At 47.5% G+C, this 13,986-nt stretch overlaps 1 protein-coding gene across 1 annotated transcript in view; it reads left to right on the top strand.

Moving 5' to 3' along the window:
* LOC119966378 (pituitary tumor-transforming gene 1 protein-interacting protein) overlaps nt 1-13,578 on the top strand; it is a 103,616-nt gene extending 90,038 nt beyond the window's left edge. The window contains exon 7 of the mRNA XM_038797931.1: nt 12,170-13,578. Coding sequence (XP_038653859.1) covers nt 12,170-12,219 — 50 coding nt within the window. The 3' untranslated portion in view covers nt 12,220-13,578. The remainder of the gene's footprint in view (nt 1-12,169) is intronic.
* The last annotated feature ends 408 nt before the right edge of the window (nt 13,579-13,986 follow it).

Below are 13,986 nucleotides of genomic sequence, written 5' to 3'. Positions count from 1 at the left end.
GCCTGGCTTGACCCTGGATCCTACCACCCTCGACACCGTCCTCGCCACCCCCTTCCAGAACTCCTCCAGTGCCGGGCATGCCCAGAACATATGGGCATGGTTCGCTGGACTCCCCGAGCACCTGACACACCTGTCTTCACCCCCAAAGAGCCTACTCATCCTCGTCCCAGTCATGTGGGCCCGGTGCAGCACCTTGAATTGGATGAGGCTAGGCCGCGCACACGAGGAGGAAGAATTAACCCTCTCCAGGGCATCAGCCCATGTCCCATCTTCGATCTGTTCCCCCAGTTCCCCCTCCCACTTAGTTTTCAGCTCCTCTACTGACGCCTCCTCCGCCTCCTGCATAACCTTGTAGATATCAGATATCTTCCCCTCTCCAACCCAGACCCCCGAAAGCACCCTGTCACTCACTCCCCCTCGCGGGAAGCGAAGGGAATCCCTCCACCTGCCGTCTAGCAAATGCCTTTACCTGCAGATACCTGAACATGTTTCCCGGGGGAAGCCCAAATTTCTCTTCCAACTCCCCCAGGCTCGCAAACCTCCCATCAATAAATAAGTCCCTCAGCTGTCTGATGCCCGCTCTGTGCCGCCCCTGAAATCCCCCATCATTGTTCCCCGGGACTAACCTATGGTTCCCCCTTAACGGAGCCTCCATCGAGCCCCCCACTTCTCCCCTATGTCGCCTCCACTGCTCCCAAATCTTGAGGGTAGCTGCCACCACCGGACTCATGGTATACCTCGTAGGAGGGAGCGGCCACGGCGCCGTTACCAGGGCCCCCAGGCTTGTATCTCCACAGGACGCCCTCACCATCCGTTTCCATGCTGCCCCCTCCCCCTCCATCACCCACTTGCGCACCATCGACACATTGGCTGCCCAGTAGTACCCCGAGAGATTGGGTAATGCCAGCCCCCCCCATCTCTACCCCGCTCCAAGAAGACCCTCTTCACCCTCGGGGTCCCATGCGCCCAAACAAAGATCATGATGCTGCTGGTCACCCTTCTAAAAAATGCCCTAGGGATAAAGATGGGCAAACACTGGAAGAGGAACAAGAACCTCGGGAGAACCGTCATTTTGACGGACTGCACTCTACCCGCCAGCGATAGCGGCACCATGTCCCACCTTTTAAATTCCTCCTCCATCTGCTCCACCAGCTTGGTAAAATTAAGCTTATGGAGAGTCCCCCCAACTCCTGGCCACCTGCACCCCCAGATATCTGAAACTCTTCACTGCCCTCTTAAACGTGAGCCTCCCAATTCCCTCCTCCTGATCTCCCGGGTGTACTACAAATACCTCGCTCTTGCCTAAATTTAACTTATAGCCCGAGAAGCCCCCAAATTCCGCTACCAGCTCCATCACCCCCGGCATTCCCCCTTCTGGGTCCGCCACATACAACAGCAGGTCGTCCGCATACAGCGATACCCCGATGTTCCTCCCCACCCCGCACCAGACCCCTCCATCTCCCTGACTCCCTCAACGCCATAGCCAGAGGTTCAATCGCCAGTGCAAAGAGCAGGGGGCACTCCTGCCTGGTCCCACGGTAGAGCCTAAAGTACTCCGATCTTCTTCCATTTGTAACTACACTCGCCATTGGCGCCGTAGAGCAGCCTCACCCATTTGATGAATCCCTCCCCAAACCCAAACCGCTCCAGCACCTCACTCAGGTACCCCCACTCAACTCTGTCAAACGCTTTCTCTGCGTCCAGCGCCACCACTATCTCCGCCTCCCCCTCCACTGCCGGCATCATGATAACGTTTAGCAGTCTCCGCACATTCGTGTTGAGCTGCCGTCCCTTGACAAATCCTGTCTGATCTTCGTGTATCACCCCTGGCACACAATCCTCTATCCTGGTGGCCAGGATCTTCGCCAGCAACTTGGCGTCAACATTGAGGAGCGAGATAGGCCTGTATGATCCACACTGCAAGGGGTCCTTATCCCGCTTTAGGATCAGAGAGATCAGTGCCCACGACATCGTTGGGGGCAAAGCCCCCCCCCCCCCCCCCTCCCATGCCTCATTGAAGGCTCGCACCAGATCCGCATACTTTTTATAAAATTCCACCGGGAACCCGTCCGGCCCCGGGGCCTTAGCTGACTGCATTTGTCCAATCCCCCTGACTAGCTCCTCCAACTCTATCGGCGCCCCCAGCTCCTCTTGAACCCTTGGGAAACATAGCCTGTTCATGAAGCTCTCCATCCCCCCTCTCCCCATCGGAGGTTCCGACCGGTACAGTTCCTCGTAGAAGTTCCTAAAGACCCCATTTACTTCTGTCCCCTTCTGCACTACATTCCCACCCCCATCCGTCACTCCACCAATTTCCCTAGCAGCATCTCGCCTACGGAGCTGATGCGCCAACATCCTGCTCGCCTTCTCCCCATACTCATATACCGCGCCCTGCGCCCTCCTCCACTGTGTCTCCGCCTTTCTGGTGGTCAACAAGTCAAATTTGGCCTGCAAACTACGCCGTTCCCCCAGCAACCCCTCCTCCGGTGCCTCCGCGTATCTCCTGTCCACATCCAGGAGCTCCCCCACCAGTCTCTCCCTCTCCTTCCTCTCCCTCCTTTCCCTATGGGCCCGGATGGAGATCAGCTCCCCCCGGATCACTGCTTTCAGAGCCTCCCAGACCATCCCCACCCGGACCTCCCCCGTGTCATTGGTATCAAGATACCCCTCAATACTTCTCCGGACCCTCCTACACACCACCTCATCAGCCAGCATCCCCACATCCAGGCGCCAGAGCGGGCACTGGTCCCGCGCCTCCCCCATCTCCAAATCAACCCAGTGCATAGCATGGTCTGAAATTGCTATGGCCGAATACTCGGCATCCTGCACTCCCGGGATCAATCCCCTGCTCAGGACGAAAAAATCTATTCGTGAATAAACCCTATGGACATGGGAGAAAAAGGAATACTCCCGCGCTCTCCGTCTCCCAAACCTCCAGGGATCCACCCCTCCCATCTGATCCATGAATCCCCTCAGTACTTTGGCCGCCGCCGGTCTCCTACCCGTCCTTGAACTGGACCGGTCCAGTGGGGGATCCAGCACTGTGTTAAAGTCTCCCCCCCATGATCAGGCCCCCTGCCTCCAGGTCCGGAATGCGGCCCAACAAGCGCCTCATGAAGCCAGCATCATCCCAATTCGGGGCATATACATTAACCAGCACCACCTTCTCTCCCTGCAGCCTACCCTTCACCATAATATATCTGCCCTCCTTGTCCGACACCACCTCAGCCGCCTCGAACGCCACCCTCTTCCCCACCAGAATCGCCACCCCCCCGGTTCTTCGCGTCCAATCCTGAGTGAAAAACCTGCCCCACCCACCCTTTCCTCAGACGAACCTGGTCCGCCACCTTCAGGTGGGTCTCCTGGAGCATAGCCACGTCCGCCTTCAACCCCTTCAGATGAGAAAATACCCTAGTTCTCTTAACCGGCCCATTCAGCCCCCTCACGTTCCAGGTAATCAGCCGGATCAGAGGGCAACCCGCCCCCCTCCCCCGCCGGCTAGCCATAGCTTATCGACTGCTCGCCCCAGGCCAGCTCGCCCCGCCCGACCCGTTCCCCATGGCGATAACGCCTCTCCTCTACCCCCCCGGCCCACACCAGCTCCTTCCTGACCATTCCAGCAGCAACCCGGTATCCCCCCCACCCCCAGGCTAGGACCCCTCCTAGCCGCGACGCACCCTCCATGATACTTCCATGAGTCAGCTGACTTCTGCTGATCCCGGCAGCTCCCGCCAAAACCTATCCCCTCCCGGCATGGGGTCATCCCCCTCTTGCCACACCTCCTTGGCACCGCTTCAGCGCGGGAAAGAAAACCAGTAGAGGCCACGCCCCCATCGCCAGCTCCGCCCCCCCTGCCCCGCGGCGCGGGAAACCAGAGGAAAGCCCGCGCTTTCACACTGCCACACCCCACCCTTCTGACGCAGCTCCCCAAAATCCAGTTTCACCCCAACCCCCAGCCCCGTACAGAAGAGAACATATAAAATACAAACCCCCAACATTCCCCACATACCCCACACCCATACCCAACAAACAGACCCACCTGGAAACAGAGCAAAAAGAAAACCAGCATAAAAAACACACATGTCAAAGTTAAAGAACAGCAACGGCCATAGTGTGTCCCCAGGCCCTAGTTCGAGTCCAGCTTCTCCGCCTGTACAAAGGCCCACGCCTCCTCCGGGGACTCGAAGTAGTGGTGCCGGTCCTTGTATGTCACCCACAGGCGCGCAGGCTGCAGCATTCCAAATTTGACCTGCTTGGCATGCAGCACCGCCTTCGTCTGGTTGAACCTGGCCCGCCGCTTAGCCACCTCCGCACTCCAGTCCTGGTAGATTCACACTACCGAATTCTCCCACTTGCTGCTCCTCTCTTTCTTGTCCCAGCGCAGCACACACTCCCGGTCGCTGAATCGATGGAACCGCACCAGCACCGCCCTCGGGGGCTCATTTGCCTTAGGCCTCCTGGCCAGCACTCTGTGAGCTCCCTCAAGCTCCAGGGGCAAATGGAAGGACCCCGCCCCCATCAACGAGCTCAACATCGTGGTCACATATGCCGGGAGATCCGACCCCTCCACCAGGCCCAGGATCCTCAAATTCTTTCGCCTCGTGCGAACGTCCAGCTCCTCCAAGCGGTCTTGCCACTTTTTGTGAAGTGCCTCGTGCAACTCCACTTTCCCCACGAGGACCACGGCCTCCTCCTCCCTCTCAGCGGCCTGCTGCTGCAACTCCCGGATAGACGCCGCCTGGGTCCCAAGCAGCTTGTTGGTAGTCGCATTCAGGGAGTCCAGCAGCTCAGCCTTCAGCTCCGCATAACAGCGCAGAAGAGAGGCCTGCTGCTCCTGCGCCCACTTCCACCAGTCCTCGGGCGTTCCGCCGGCCGCCATTTTGTCCTTCTTCCCCCGCTTTTCTTGGGGAGCTGCTGCAGCTTTTTCCTTTGCCCCACTCCGGGTGAGCACCATAAACACCTTCCCCCACCGGGATTCGTCGAAACAGCGCCGTTTGGGGCCCTCAAATCGGCCCAAAAGTCCTTAAATAGCGGGAGCTGCCGAACGTGCGGCTTGGCTCCGCATAGCCGCAACCGGAAGTCCTTTACTCCATTATTAAATAACAGAATGACATTATCTGTCCTCTGGCACCACAACTGCAACAAGAGAGAAGTGGAAAATAATGCTATTCCCTCCCTTCTCAACAGCTTGGTCTAAGTTGCGTCTGGGCCTGGTGATTGATCAACTTTCAAAGATGATATCTCCTTAATATTTACTCTCTCCCTACGTTTATCTCATCTGATATTTCAGAATTGAACTGAACTATAATGTCTGCATCGGCCCCTCCTTTTTCAAGACAAATACTAAGTATTAGTTAAGAGCCAGGCCATGTTTTCCTCCTCCACAAATAAGTTATTATTTTGTCCTCTAATAGACACTACTCTATCCTATTGCTCTTTCTATATTTATAAGATATCTTTTGAGTTTTCTTTGATTTTTACTGGACAGTATTTTTTCCTGCAATCTCCCAAAATGTGCAGCAAATGGCAAAACAATCAGAAGAGTCCTCTGTCAGCTTCTGCTGCAACACTGTATTAAAAATGCTGTCCTGCTGGAAATGAAGGTGTGCATGCAGGAACTCTGGGATAATCTGCACTGGGGTGCTTTTGGCATGGATGCTTTATTGCTGCCATGTGGTTTTAAAGTGTAAAAAGCAACCAAAAACTTGCATATAGTATCTTCCACAGCCACCAATTATCCCAAAATGCATTCCAGCCAATTAAGTAATTTAGTGTGCCGTTGTGATGTGGAAAATGCAGCATCCAATTTGGGTGCAGCAAGATCCCACCAACAGTACCACTGTAATTATGGCTGAGATAATCTGTTTATTTGATGTTGATTGAGGGATAAATACTGGCCAGAATACCAGAATCTGCACTTCAAAATGTCATAGGATCTTTTAAGTCCACCTGATTGGACAAACAGCATTCTTGTGCAAGACAGGTGAGTATTTCCTCAGTATTGCAGCGGAGTGTCATCTTTGGTCTTTATGCCCAAATCCTGCAACCTACACCATTTTGATTCAAAGGAGAGAGTATTGCCAGCTGAGCCAGGCTGACACCTGAAAGATTTATCTCCTTCTAAAAGCAATGGCATTAGAGTGAGAAGTTTGCAAATGTTTTTGAAAATTACATTGCCTAGTTATTACACTCCTGCATATGTTAAATAAGCAAAGATATGATCTACTAGGGGACTACTTAGTCAGTGGACTGGTCAGTATTTAAAAACTCTGCGACCAGCCTGAACAGTAACTGACTTAATTAGTAAGTGTGTAGAAGACTGTGCCAAAGAAACAAATCCGCGTGTTTCCCACGGAAACCCTGGATGAACAGGGATATCCACTGCTTGCTGAAGTCTAGGTCTGAAGAGTTCAAGTCAGGCGACCCTGACCTATACAAGAAAGCCAGATATGATCTAAGGAAATCCAACAAAGATGCCAAAGGACAGTACCGGACCAAGCTCGAGTCCCAGGCTAGCCATACGGACTCCCGCCGACTATGGCAAGGTCTGCAAGACATAACGGGCTACAAGATGAAGGCATGTAAAATCACCGGCTCCAGTGCACCCCTCCCTGATGAGCTCAACGCATTCTATGCACGCTCTGAACAAGAGGTCAGAAAGAGCAAGCCCTCCACCCCAGAAGCCTCAGTTGAACTTGTTCTGAGATCACTATTGCAGACGTCAGAGCAGCTTTCTTGAAGGTCAACCCTTGGAAGGTCACTGGCCCGGATGGGGTACCCGGGTGGGCACTCAGATATTGCGCGGATCAGCTGGCGGGGGTATTCGCAGACATCTTCAACCTCTCTTTACAACAATCTGAGGTCCCTATCTGCTTCAAGAAGGCGACCATCATCCCTGTACCAAAAATAAGCCAAGCAGTGTGCCTTAACGACTATTGTCCAGTGGAGGAGTCAAGAACAGCTTCTTCCCTACTGCCATCAGACTTTTGATGGACCTACCTCATATTAAGTTCATCTTTTCTCTACACTTTGCTGTAACTGATTCTGCATTCTCTCCTTCCTTCCTTATGTACGGTATGCATTGTTTGTACAGCATGCAAGAAACAATACTTTTCACTGTCTACTAATACATGTGACAATAATAAATCAAATCTAATCAAATCATAGATATGTCATCTGGCCTAAGGTACACTCGTCTCTTATATGCCATCAGATCATAAAACATAGGAGCAGAATTGGGCCACTCTGCCCATCGGGTCTGTTCCGCCATTCAATCATGGCTGATATTTTCTCATCCCCATTCTCCTGCCTTCTCCCCATAACCCCTGATCCCCTTATTAATCAAGAACCTATCTCTGACTAATGGACACTGTGATTTGGCCTCCACAGCCTTCTGCGGCAAAGCGTTCCACAGATTCCCACCCTCTGGCTGAAGAAATTCCTCCTTGAATCTGTTTTAAAGGATCGTCCCTTTAGTCTGAGATGGTGTCCTCTGGTTCTAGTTTTTCCTACAAGTGGAAACATCCTCTCCACGTCCACTTTATCCAGGCCTCGCAGAATCTTGTAAGTTTCATTAAGATCCCCACCCCACATCCTTCTAAACTCCAATAAGTACAGACCCAGAGTCCTCAATTGTTCCTCATACGAGAAGTTCTTCATTCCAGGGATCATTCTTGTGAACCTTCTCTGGACCCTTTCCAAGGCCAACATATCCTTCCTTAGATGTGGGGCCTAAAACTGGTCACAATACTCCAAATGGGGTCTGACCAGAGCCTTATACAACTTGGAAGTATATCCCTGGTCTTGTATTCTAGCCCTCTTGACATGAATGCTCACAATGCATTAGCCTTCACTGCTAACTGAACCTGCACATTAACCTGAAGAGAATCGTGAACAAGGACTCCCAAATCCCTTTGTGCTTCTGATTTTCTCAAATATTTCCCATTTTAGAAAATAGTCGATGTCTAAATTCCTCCTTCTAAAGTGCATAACCTCACACTTTTCCACATTATATTTCATTTGCCACTTCATTGCCCACTCTCCTAGCTTGTCCAAATCCTTCTGCAGCCCCCATGCTTCCTCAATACGACCTGTCCCTCTACAGATCTTTGTATCATATGCAAACTTAGCAACAGTGCCTTCAGTTCCTTCTTCCAGATCGTTAATGCCAACTGCCAGCACTTCATGAGCCCAGCCTTTATCCGTGTTTTCTGACAAAAACCTGTGGAGAGCCTACGCTAAAACGTTCAGCAAGAGGGCTGCTATGAAGTAATTACTAACAGTCGATATCTTTGGTGAGAAGTTTCATGAGATCAGGAATTCCTGGCTACTGTCTGCAGCGGTTAATAATCTTTGTTGTTGTCACACGTAGGCTCACATTAATACTGCAATGAAGTTACTGTGAAAACATTTCGTAGCTGGACTCAGAGGAGTGGGGTGAGGTGGATTTTTTTATCAATGAAGGGGAGGAATGAGGGGATAGATAGTGATGAAGTTTAAAAAGGGAGGGGGCATAGGTTGAGATTAAGGTATGGACCAAAAAGTATTACAGCGTTCACTTGAGAAGGAGGAGGAAAAACTATTAATATGAGTACAAGGAGAGGAAGCGAAAGAATGCCAGCATGAATTGGGACAGGAAGAATTCAAGCCCAGATTGGATGAAGTTGGATTGAGTGCTGGCTTGAGTAAGGGGGAAGTAGCCAGAATTGATCCTTTCTAGCCTTCTAACTTGTGAAACTACTTCACTACTATTGAACTTCATAGAATCCTAGAATTAACAGTGCAGAAGGAGAACATTCGGCTCATCGAGTCTGCACCGGCCCTTGGTAAGAGCACCTGTTGCACGTTTTACTTGAGTGTAATTCGCGTTTATTGGAGTGTATTAACACGCCTCCATTTAAAGGCCGTGTGCTTAACACTGCTAGGCTCTATGTATGTATTTTCAGCTCGGGAGTCGCCAGTTGCCGTATCTAGACAACTCACAAATATTCCAAGGTCAGGTTCAAAGTAATAAAACGATACACCGATTAGTAAGTTCCAAACGATCAATATTTATTATACAAATATAATAAATACGCATGCACACGCTAAGGGACTAAGCTATAACTAAACTAAGCGATCAGAATACTTAACTAAACAGGAACAGGCAAGGTCAGGGAGCGAGGCCTTCGTTCCGATCTTGGTCTGCAACCTTCAGAGAGTGTGCTGGTCGCTGGGGGTCTAGTGGGCCTGGTTCGCGTAGCGAGCGTCGTATTGGCACTTACGGTTCGGCGGCTGGTGCTCGACGGCTGGAGTCAGGATACAGGTTGAAGTTCTTGGTCAAAGCCGGAGCACGAAAACAACAGCTCAAGCCGGAGCACAAACAGACAGGACCATGTGTGGGGTCTATCTTTTATAGGACCCCAATGTCCGTGCCTCTTGGGGCGGGCTTTACCTTCAGGTATCGATTGGACCGAATTCTAATCGATATCTTTTGAATTTCCCCCAATGTGAGGGTCTCTTCTTGATGGAGGGGGCGGTTTCTATAGTGGATACTTCTGGTGCCGCTCTGTCTGGACATCCACTTAAAGTATCTATTCAAACCTGAATGTTGCCATTGTGTGTGCCCAGATCTGGATTGCCTCATTAATATGCAAAGCGTTTTGCCATTAACACCTTTGGTTTGAGATCTTCCACCTGGCCAGAAACTAGTTTTGCTGCTTGCAAAATGCTAATCAGTCTTTGCAGACTGCTGTCTTGGCTAAACTGCTTTTCCCTGCAGTCTTAGCAATTCTCCATCTTGTCAGTCCAGTGTCCATTTTAGGTGGCTACAGTGGCTACACACCCCACCATGCCCATACCTCCACCCTATCCCAGTAACTCCACCTAATCTTTTTGCGCACTAACGGCAATTTAGCATGGCCAATCCACCTAACCTGCATATCTTTGGACTGTGGGAGGAAACGAGAGCACCCAGAGGAAACCCACGCAGACATGGGGAGAACATACAGATTCTGCACAGACAGTGACCTAAGCCGGGAATCAACCTGGGACCCTGGCTCTGTGAAGCAACAGTGGTAACCACTGTGCTATCATGCCGCCCATGCTTCAAGCTTTCATTACAGGAAACAAAATCTAGGTTATGTTGTCCATTTAAGTTACAACGGCTTTGTTTCACTGACTTACATCTGACATTGTGGGCCATAGTGGGCCGGATCTCGAATAACGATGAGTCCGAATACAGGAGGGAGATAGAGAACCTAGTGGAGTGGTGTAACAACAACAATCTCTCCCTCAATGCCAGCAAAACTAAATAGCTGGTCATCGACTTCAGGAAGCAAAGTACTGTACACACCCCTGTCAGCATCAGCGGAGCCGAGGTGGAGATGGTTAGCAGTTTCAAATTCCATGGGGTGCATATCACCAAAAATCTATCCTGGTCCACTCACGTCAACGCTATCACCAAGAAAGCACAACAGCGCCTATACTTCCTCAAGAAACTAAGGAAATTTGGCATGTCCACATTAACCCTTACCAACTTTTACAGATGCACTATAGAAAGTATCCTATCGGGCTGCATCACAGCCTGGTGTGGCAACTGCTCGGCCCAGGACCGCAAGGAACTTCAGAGAGTCGTGAATACCGCCCAGTCCATCACACGAACCTGCCTCCCATCCATTGATTCCATCTACACCTCCCGCTGCCGGGGGAAAGCGGGCAGCATAATCAAGGATCCCTCCCACCCGGCTTACTCACTTTTCCAACTTCTTCCATCGGGCAGGAGATTCAGAAGTCTGAGAACACTCACAAACAGACTCAAAAACAGCTTCTTCCCCACTGTCACCAGACTCCTAAATGACCCTCTTATTGACGGACCTCATTAATACTACACCCTGTATGCTTCAACCGATGCCAATGCTTATGTAGTTACATTGTATATCTTGTGTTGCCCTATTATGTATTCTCATGTATTTTCTTGAATGTTGTTTAATTCCCTTTTCTAATGATCTGTTGAGCTGCTTGCAGAAAAATACTTTTCACTGTACCTCGGTCCACGTGACAATAAACAAATCCAATCCAATCCAATCCATTGGCTTATTCTCAGGGCTGATCTTTAATTTGTTTTTTTGGTTGATAAGTATAAAGCATATTGTTGAATATTTTTGAATTTTTGCAGTTTGGACTGAAAATTGCAAATGATATAAATCAATTTGATTCAATACAGCACATTCCAATTAACAAGCTAGGTTTGATTTGCATTATAAATGATTAAATATGGCTCTGTTAAATTGAATGCATTATTAATTGAGCTGCATCCAGTTGAGAGACAATTCACAAATCTATGCAGGAAATAGTTGTATAAAACGTGTACCAAATTTTATATTCAATCTCACTATGGCTATTGCTCTCATCGTTACAGTCTGCATTTATTTTCCAGAAGAAAACTAATGCAACTAGTTTAAAGTATATCATTACAATCCACTAGTTGCTGATGTGTTTTAATGAATACAGAAAAAATTAACTTGCATTTCTACAGCACCTTTCATGGCTTTAGCACATCCTAAAGTACATTATAGCCAATTAAATGATTTGAAATTTAGTCACTGTTGTATTGTAGGAAATGCCTGAGGATCCAGGTTTGATCCCGGCCCTGGGTCACTGTTCGTGTCGAGTTTGCATATTCTCCCTGTGTCAGCGTGGGTTTCACCCAACAACCCAAAGATGTGCAGGGTAGGTAGATTGGCCACACTAAATTGTCCCTTAATTAGAATAAAAGAATTGGGTACTCTAAATTTTTTTAAAATCAAGGCATCTCAGCAACAGGCAGAAGCTCTGCTTTGCCACAAATGCATCCTAATCAAGGGATGACCCAGAAATCCCAAGTCATCAAATTCCACTGACTGGTCGTCTTCCCAATTTAAGAAAGAAGTTTAACCAATACGTAGAGTGGCGTTGTATCTAAAATCCTCTTTTTCTGTTCCCCATAGTCTCAAACTAAAAATGAGTGGATATTTAAATAGTGGACTTCACTGAGATTTAAGTGTCTGCTCAAAGTTTAATACTCAACGAATAAATGTCCTAGCTTGCAATGTTCTTAAAGTGGTTCAATATTATGTTGAATTATGCATTTGAATTCTTGTGTTGATTTATTCTGGACATAAAAACAATTTATTTTTTGTTGAAATTTCAGGTCTTATTCAGGATTCTGATCACCCGTACAGCAGGTTTGAAAATGAATGAAGGGACTCGACCTTTAGCTGGACTTTCAAGAATGGCAAAATAGGTTTTAGTGGCTGTCTGTTGTTCCAACCCTCTATTCAATAAATCTGTCATTGCATGTTAAAATGTAGCTGTCTATCTTCACATTAACATTCATTTTGCATTAGAAATCGTATCAGATGATGGGTCATTTTCATATCATGGTTCTTCAGTATGATTTATGTATTTGTAACGTAGAAAGCCCTGAAATTCTAATGGAGTGGCAGTGTAAGAAATATGTCAAATTGTCTTTTTAAAAATGATATATCTTTTCTGATTTCCAACTGTCATGTGGCAAATTGCACTTTTGTACAGAAACTGACACGGTTATCATATATTTTCAGTGGAGGGACGATTATATTGCGAGACCTCCTAGCTACTTGCCTTATCTAGACTGCCTTACTTGCACAGTATTGTTAAAAATGAGAATTAAATGAACATACTGTATTGTTGGTTTTATTGTAATGATTCACATTTTGTAATTTGACATTATATCGAAACAAATCCAACCATACCCTAAAAATGCTGCATTTGTTTAAAATGTTAAGTTTCTGGTTTGGCATATATGACCTCAAATGCATATTTTTTTTGTTAAAACTAAAGATTCAGACACACTTGTGTTTTGAATCCATAGGTTGTTGGTGTCAAAATCCCACTGTGTTCTGAGGTATTAATGCACAGGCCATTCCATACTACTATACAAATTAAAAACAAGCCAGGGAGCACCAATGGAGAGAGAAAAAAAATTAATGTTTACCTTTCATCAAAACTTAATTCATATTATTATACCTTGTTTTATACTACGCTCATAGCCTTAACTTGTTTCCAAAGAAATGATTAATAGATATCAGATATTCAATTACAAGAAATTCAATGAACAATAATGGTAAATTTGGATAGTAAGGTTTGTGTGCATTTGGAGTCTGAAAAGCAAATATTGTTATTGCTGTGACACTATTTGCAGCCTGTGATAATTATTGCCTTCTGCTTTAAAATGCAAATCTTAAATGGCAAACCTTTATTATAAATTTAAATTGTTTTGAAATTTATGATGGACAAAATCTTGGCACATCAGTTCAAGTTCTGAGATATTTTTAAATCACTGATATTCAATTACAAGAATGCAAAATTGCTGTAATTTAGTGTTTTTCTGACAAATCAAGTTGTAAAATCAAGTTGTTTATCAATAGAGATACCTACAAATAAATGCCACAAGGAGTAAGAAATGTAATCTGTTCTGCATCATACTTTCTGTATTTTCTTTGTATTTTTGAAATGTGATAGATTTATAAATGTATTATTTCCCACTCAGTGTAATAAAATTAAATGTTTATGTACAGAGTAGAGTCTGTACTTTTCTGTACAATACTTATTGAAAGATCTGAAGTTCCTAGTCTCCTCTAGGCACCTGGTCTGGTCTCCTCCTGGCACCTGATCGGAAAATACGTTGAAAAAGCACTGAGCTTGTCCAAGGTGACCTGTGGCTGAATTTGATATCCTGACTTCATCACCTCCTGAAATACCACTGTGTCCGAAAATGCAAGAAGTGGAATCCGGATGACCGTCTGGTTAATGGCCATCGGAACATCTGGCTAGTCCTGGAGACTATAACCCAAAAGGTCCCAGAATCTGAAGATCTGATGAACACTTAAGAAAAAGCTGAGAACCTGCCATTGGTTCTCCAAATTGCGAGGCATCTGGATAGAAATTGTCCCATTGGGCAGACGCAGCATGGGTTCGTAAAAGGCA

The sequence above is a fragment of the Scyliorhinus canicula genome, chromosome 5, assembly GCF_902713615.1.
Source record: "Scyliorhinus canicula chromosome 5, sScyCan1.1, whole genome shotgun sequence".
Classification (NCBI taxonomy): domain Eukaryota; kingdom Metazoa; phylum Chordata; class Chondrichthyes; order Carcharhiniformes; family Scyliorhinidae; genus Scyliorhinus; species Scyliorhinus canicula.
This window is presented reverse-complemented; position numbering and strand designations above follow the sequence as displayed.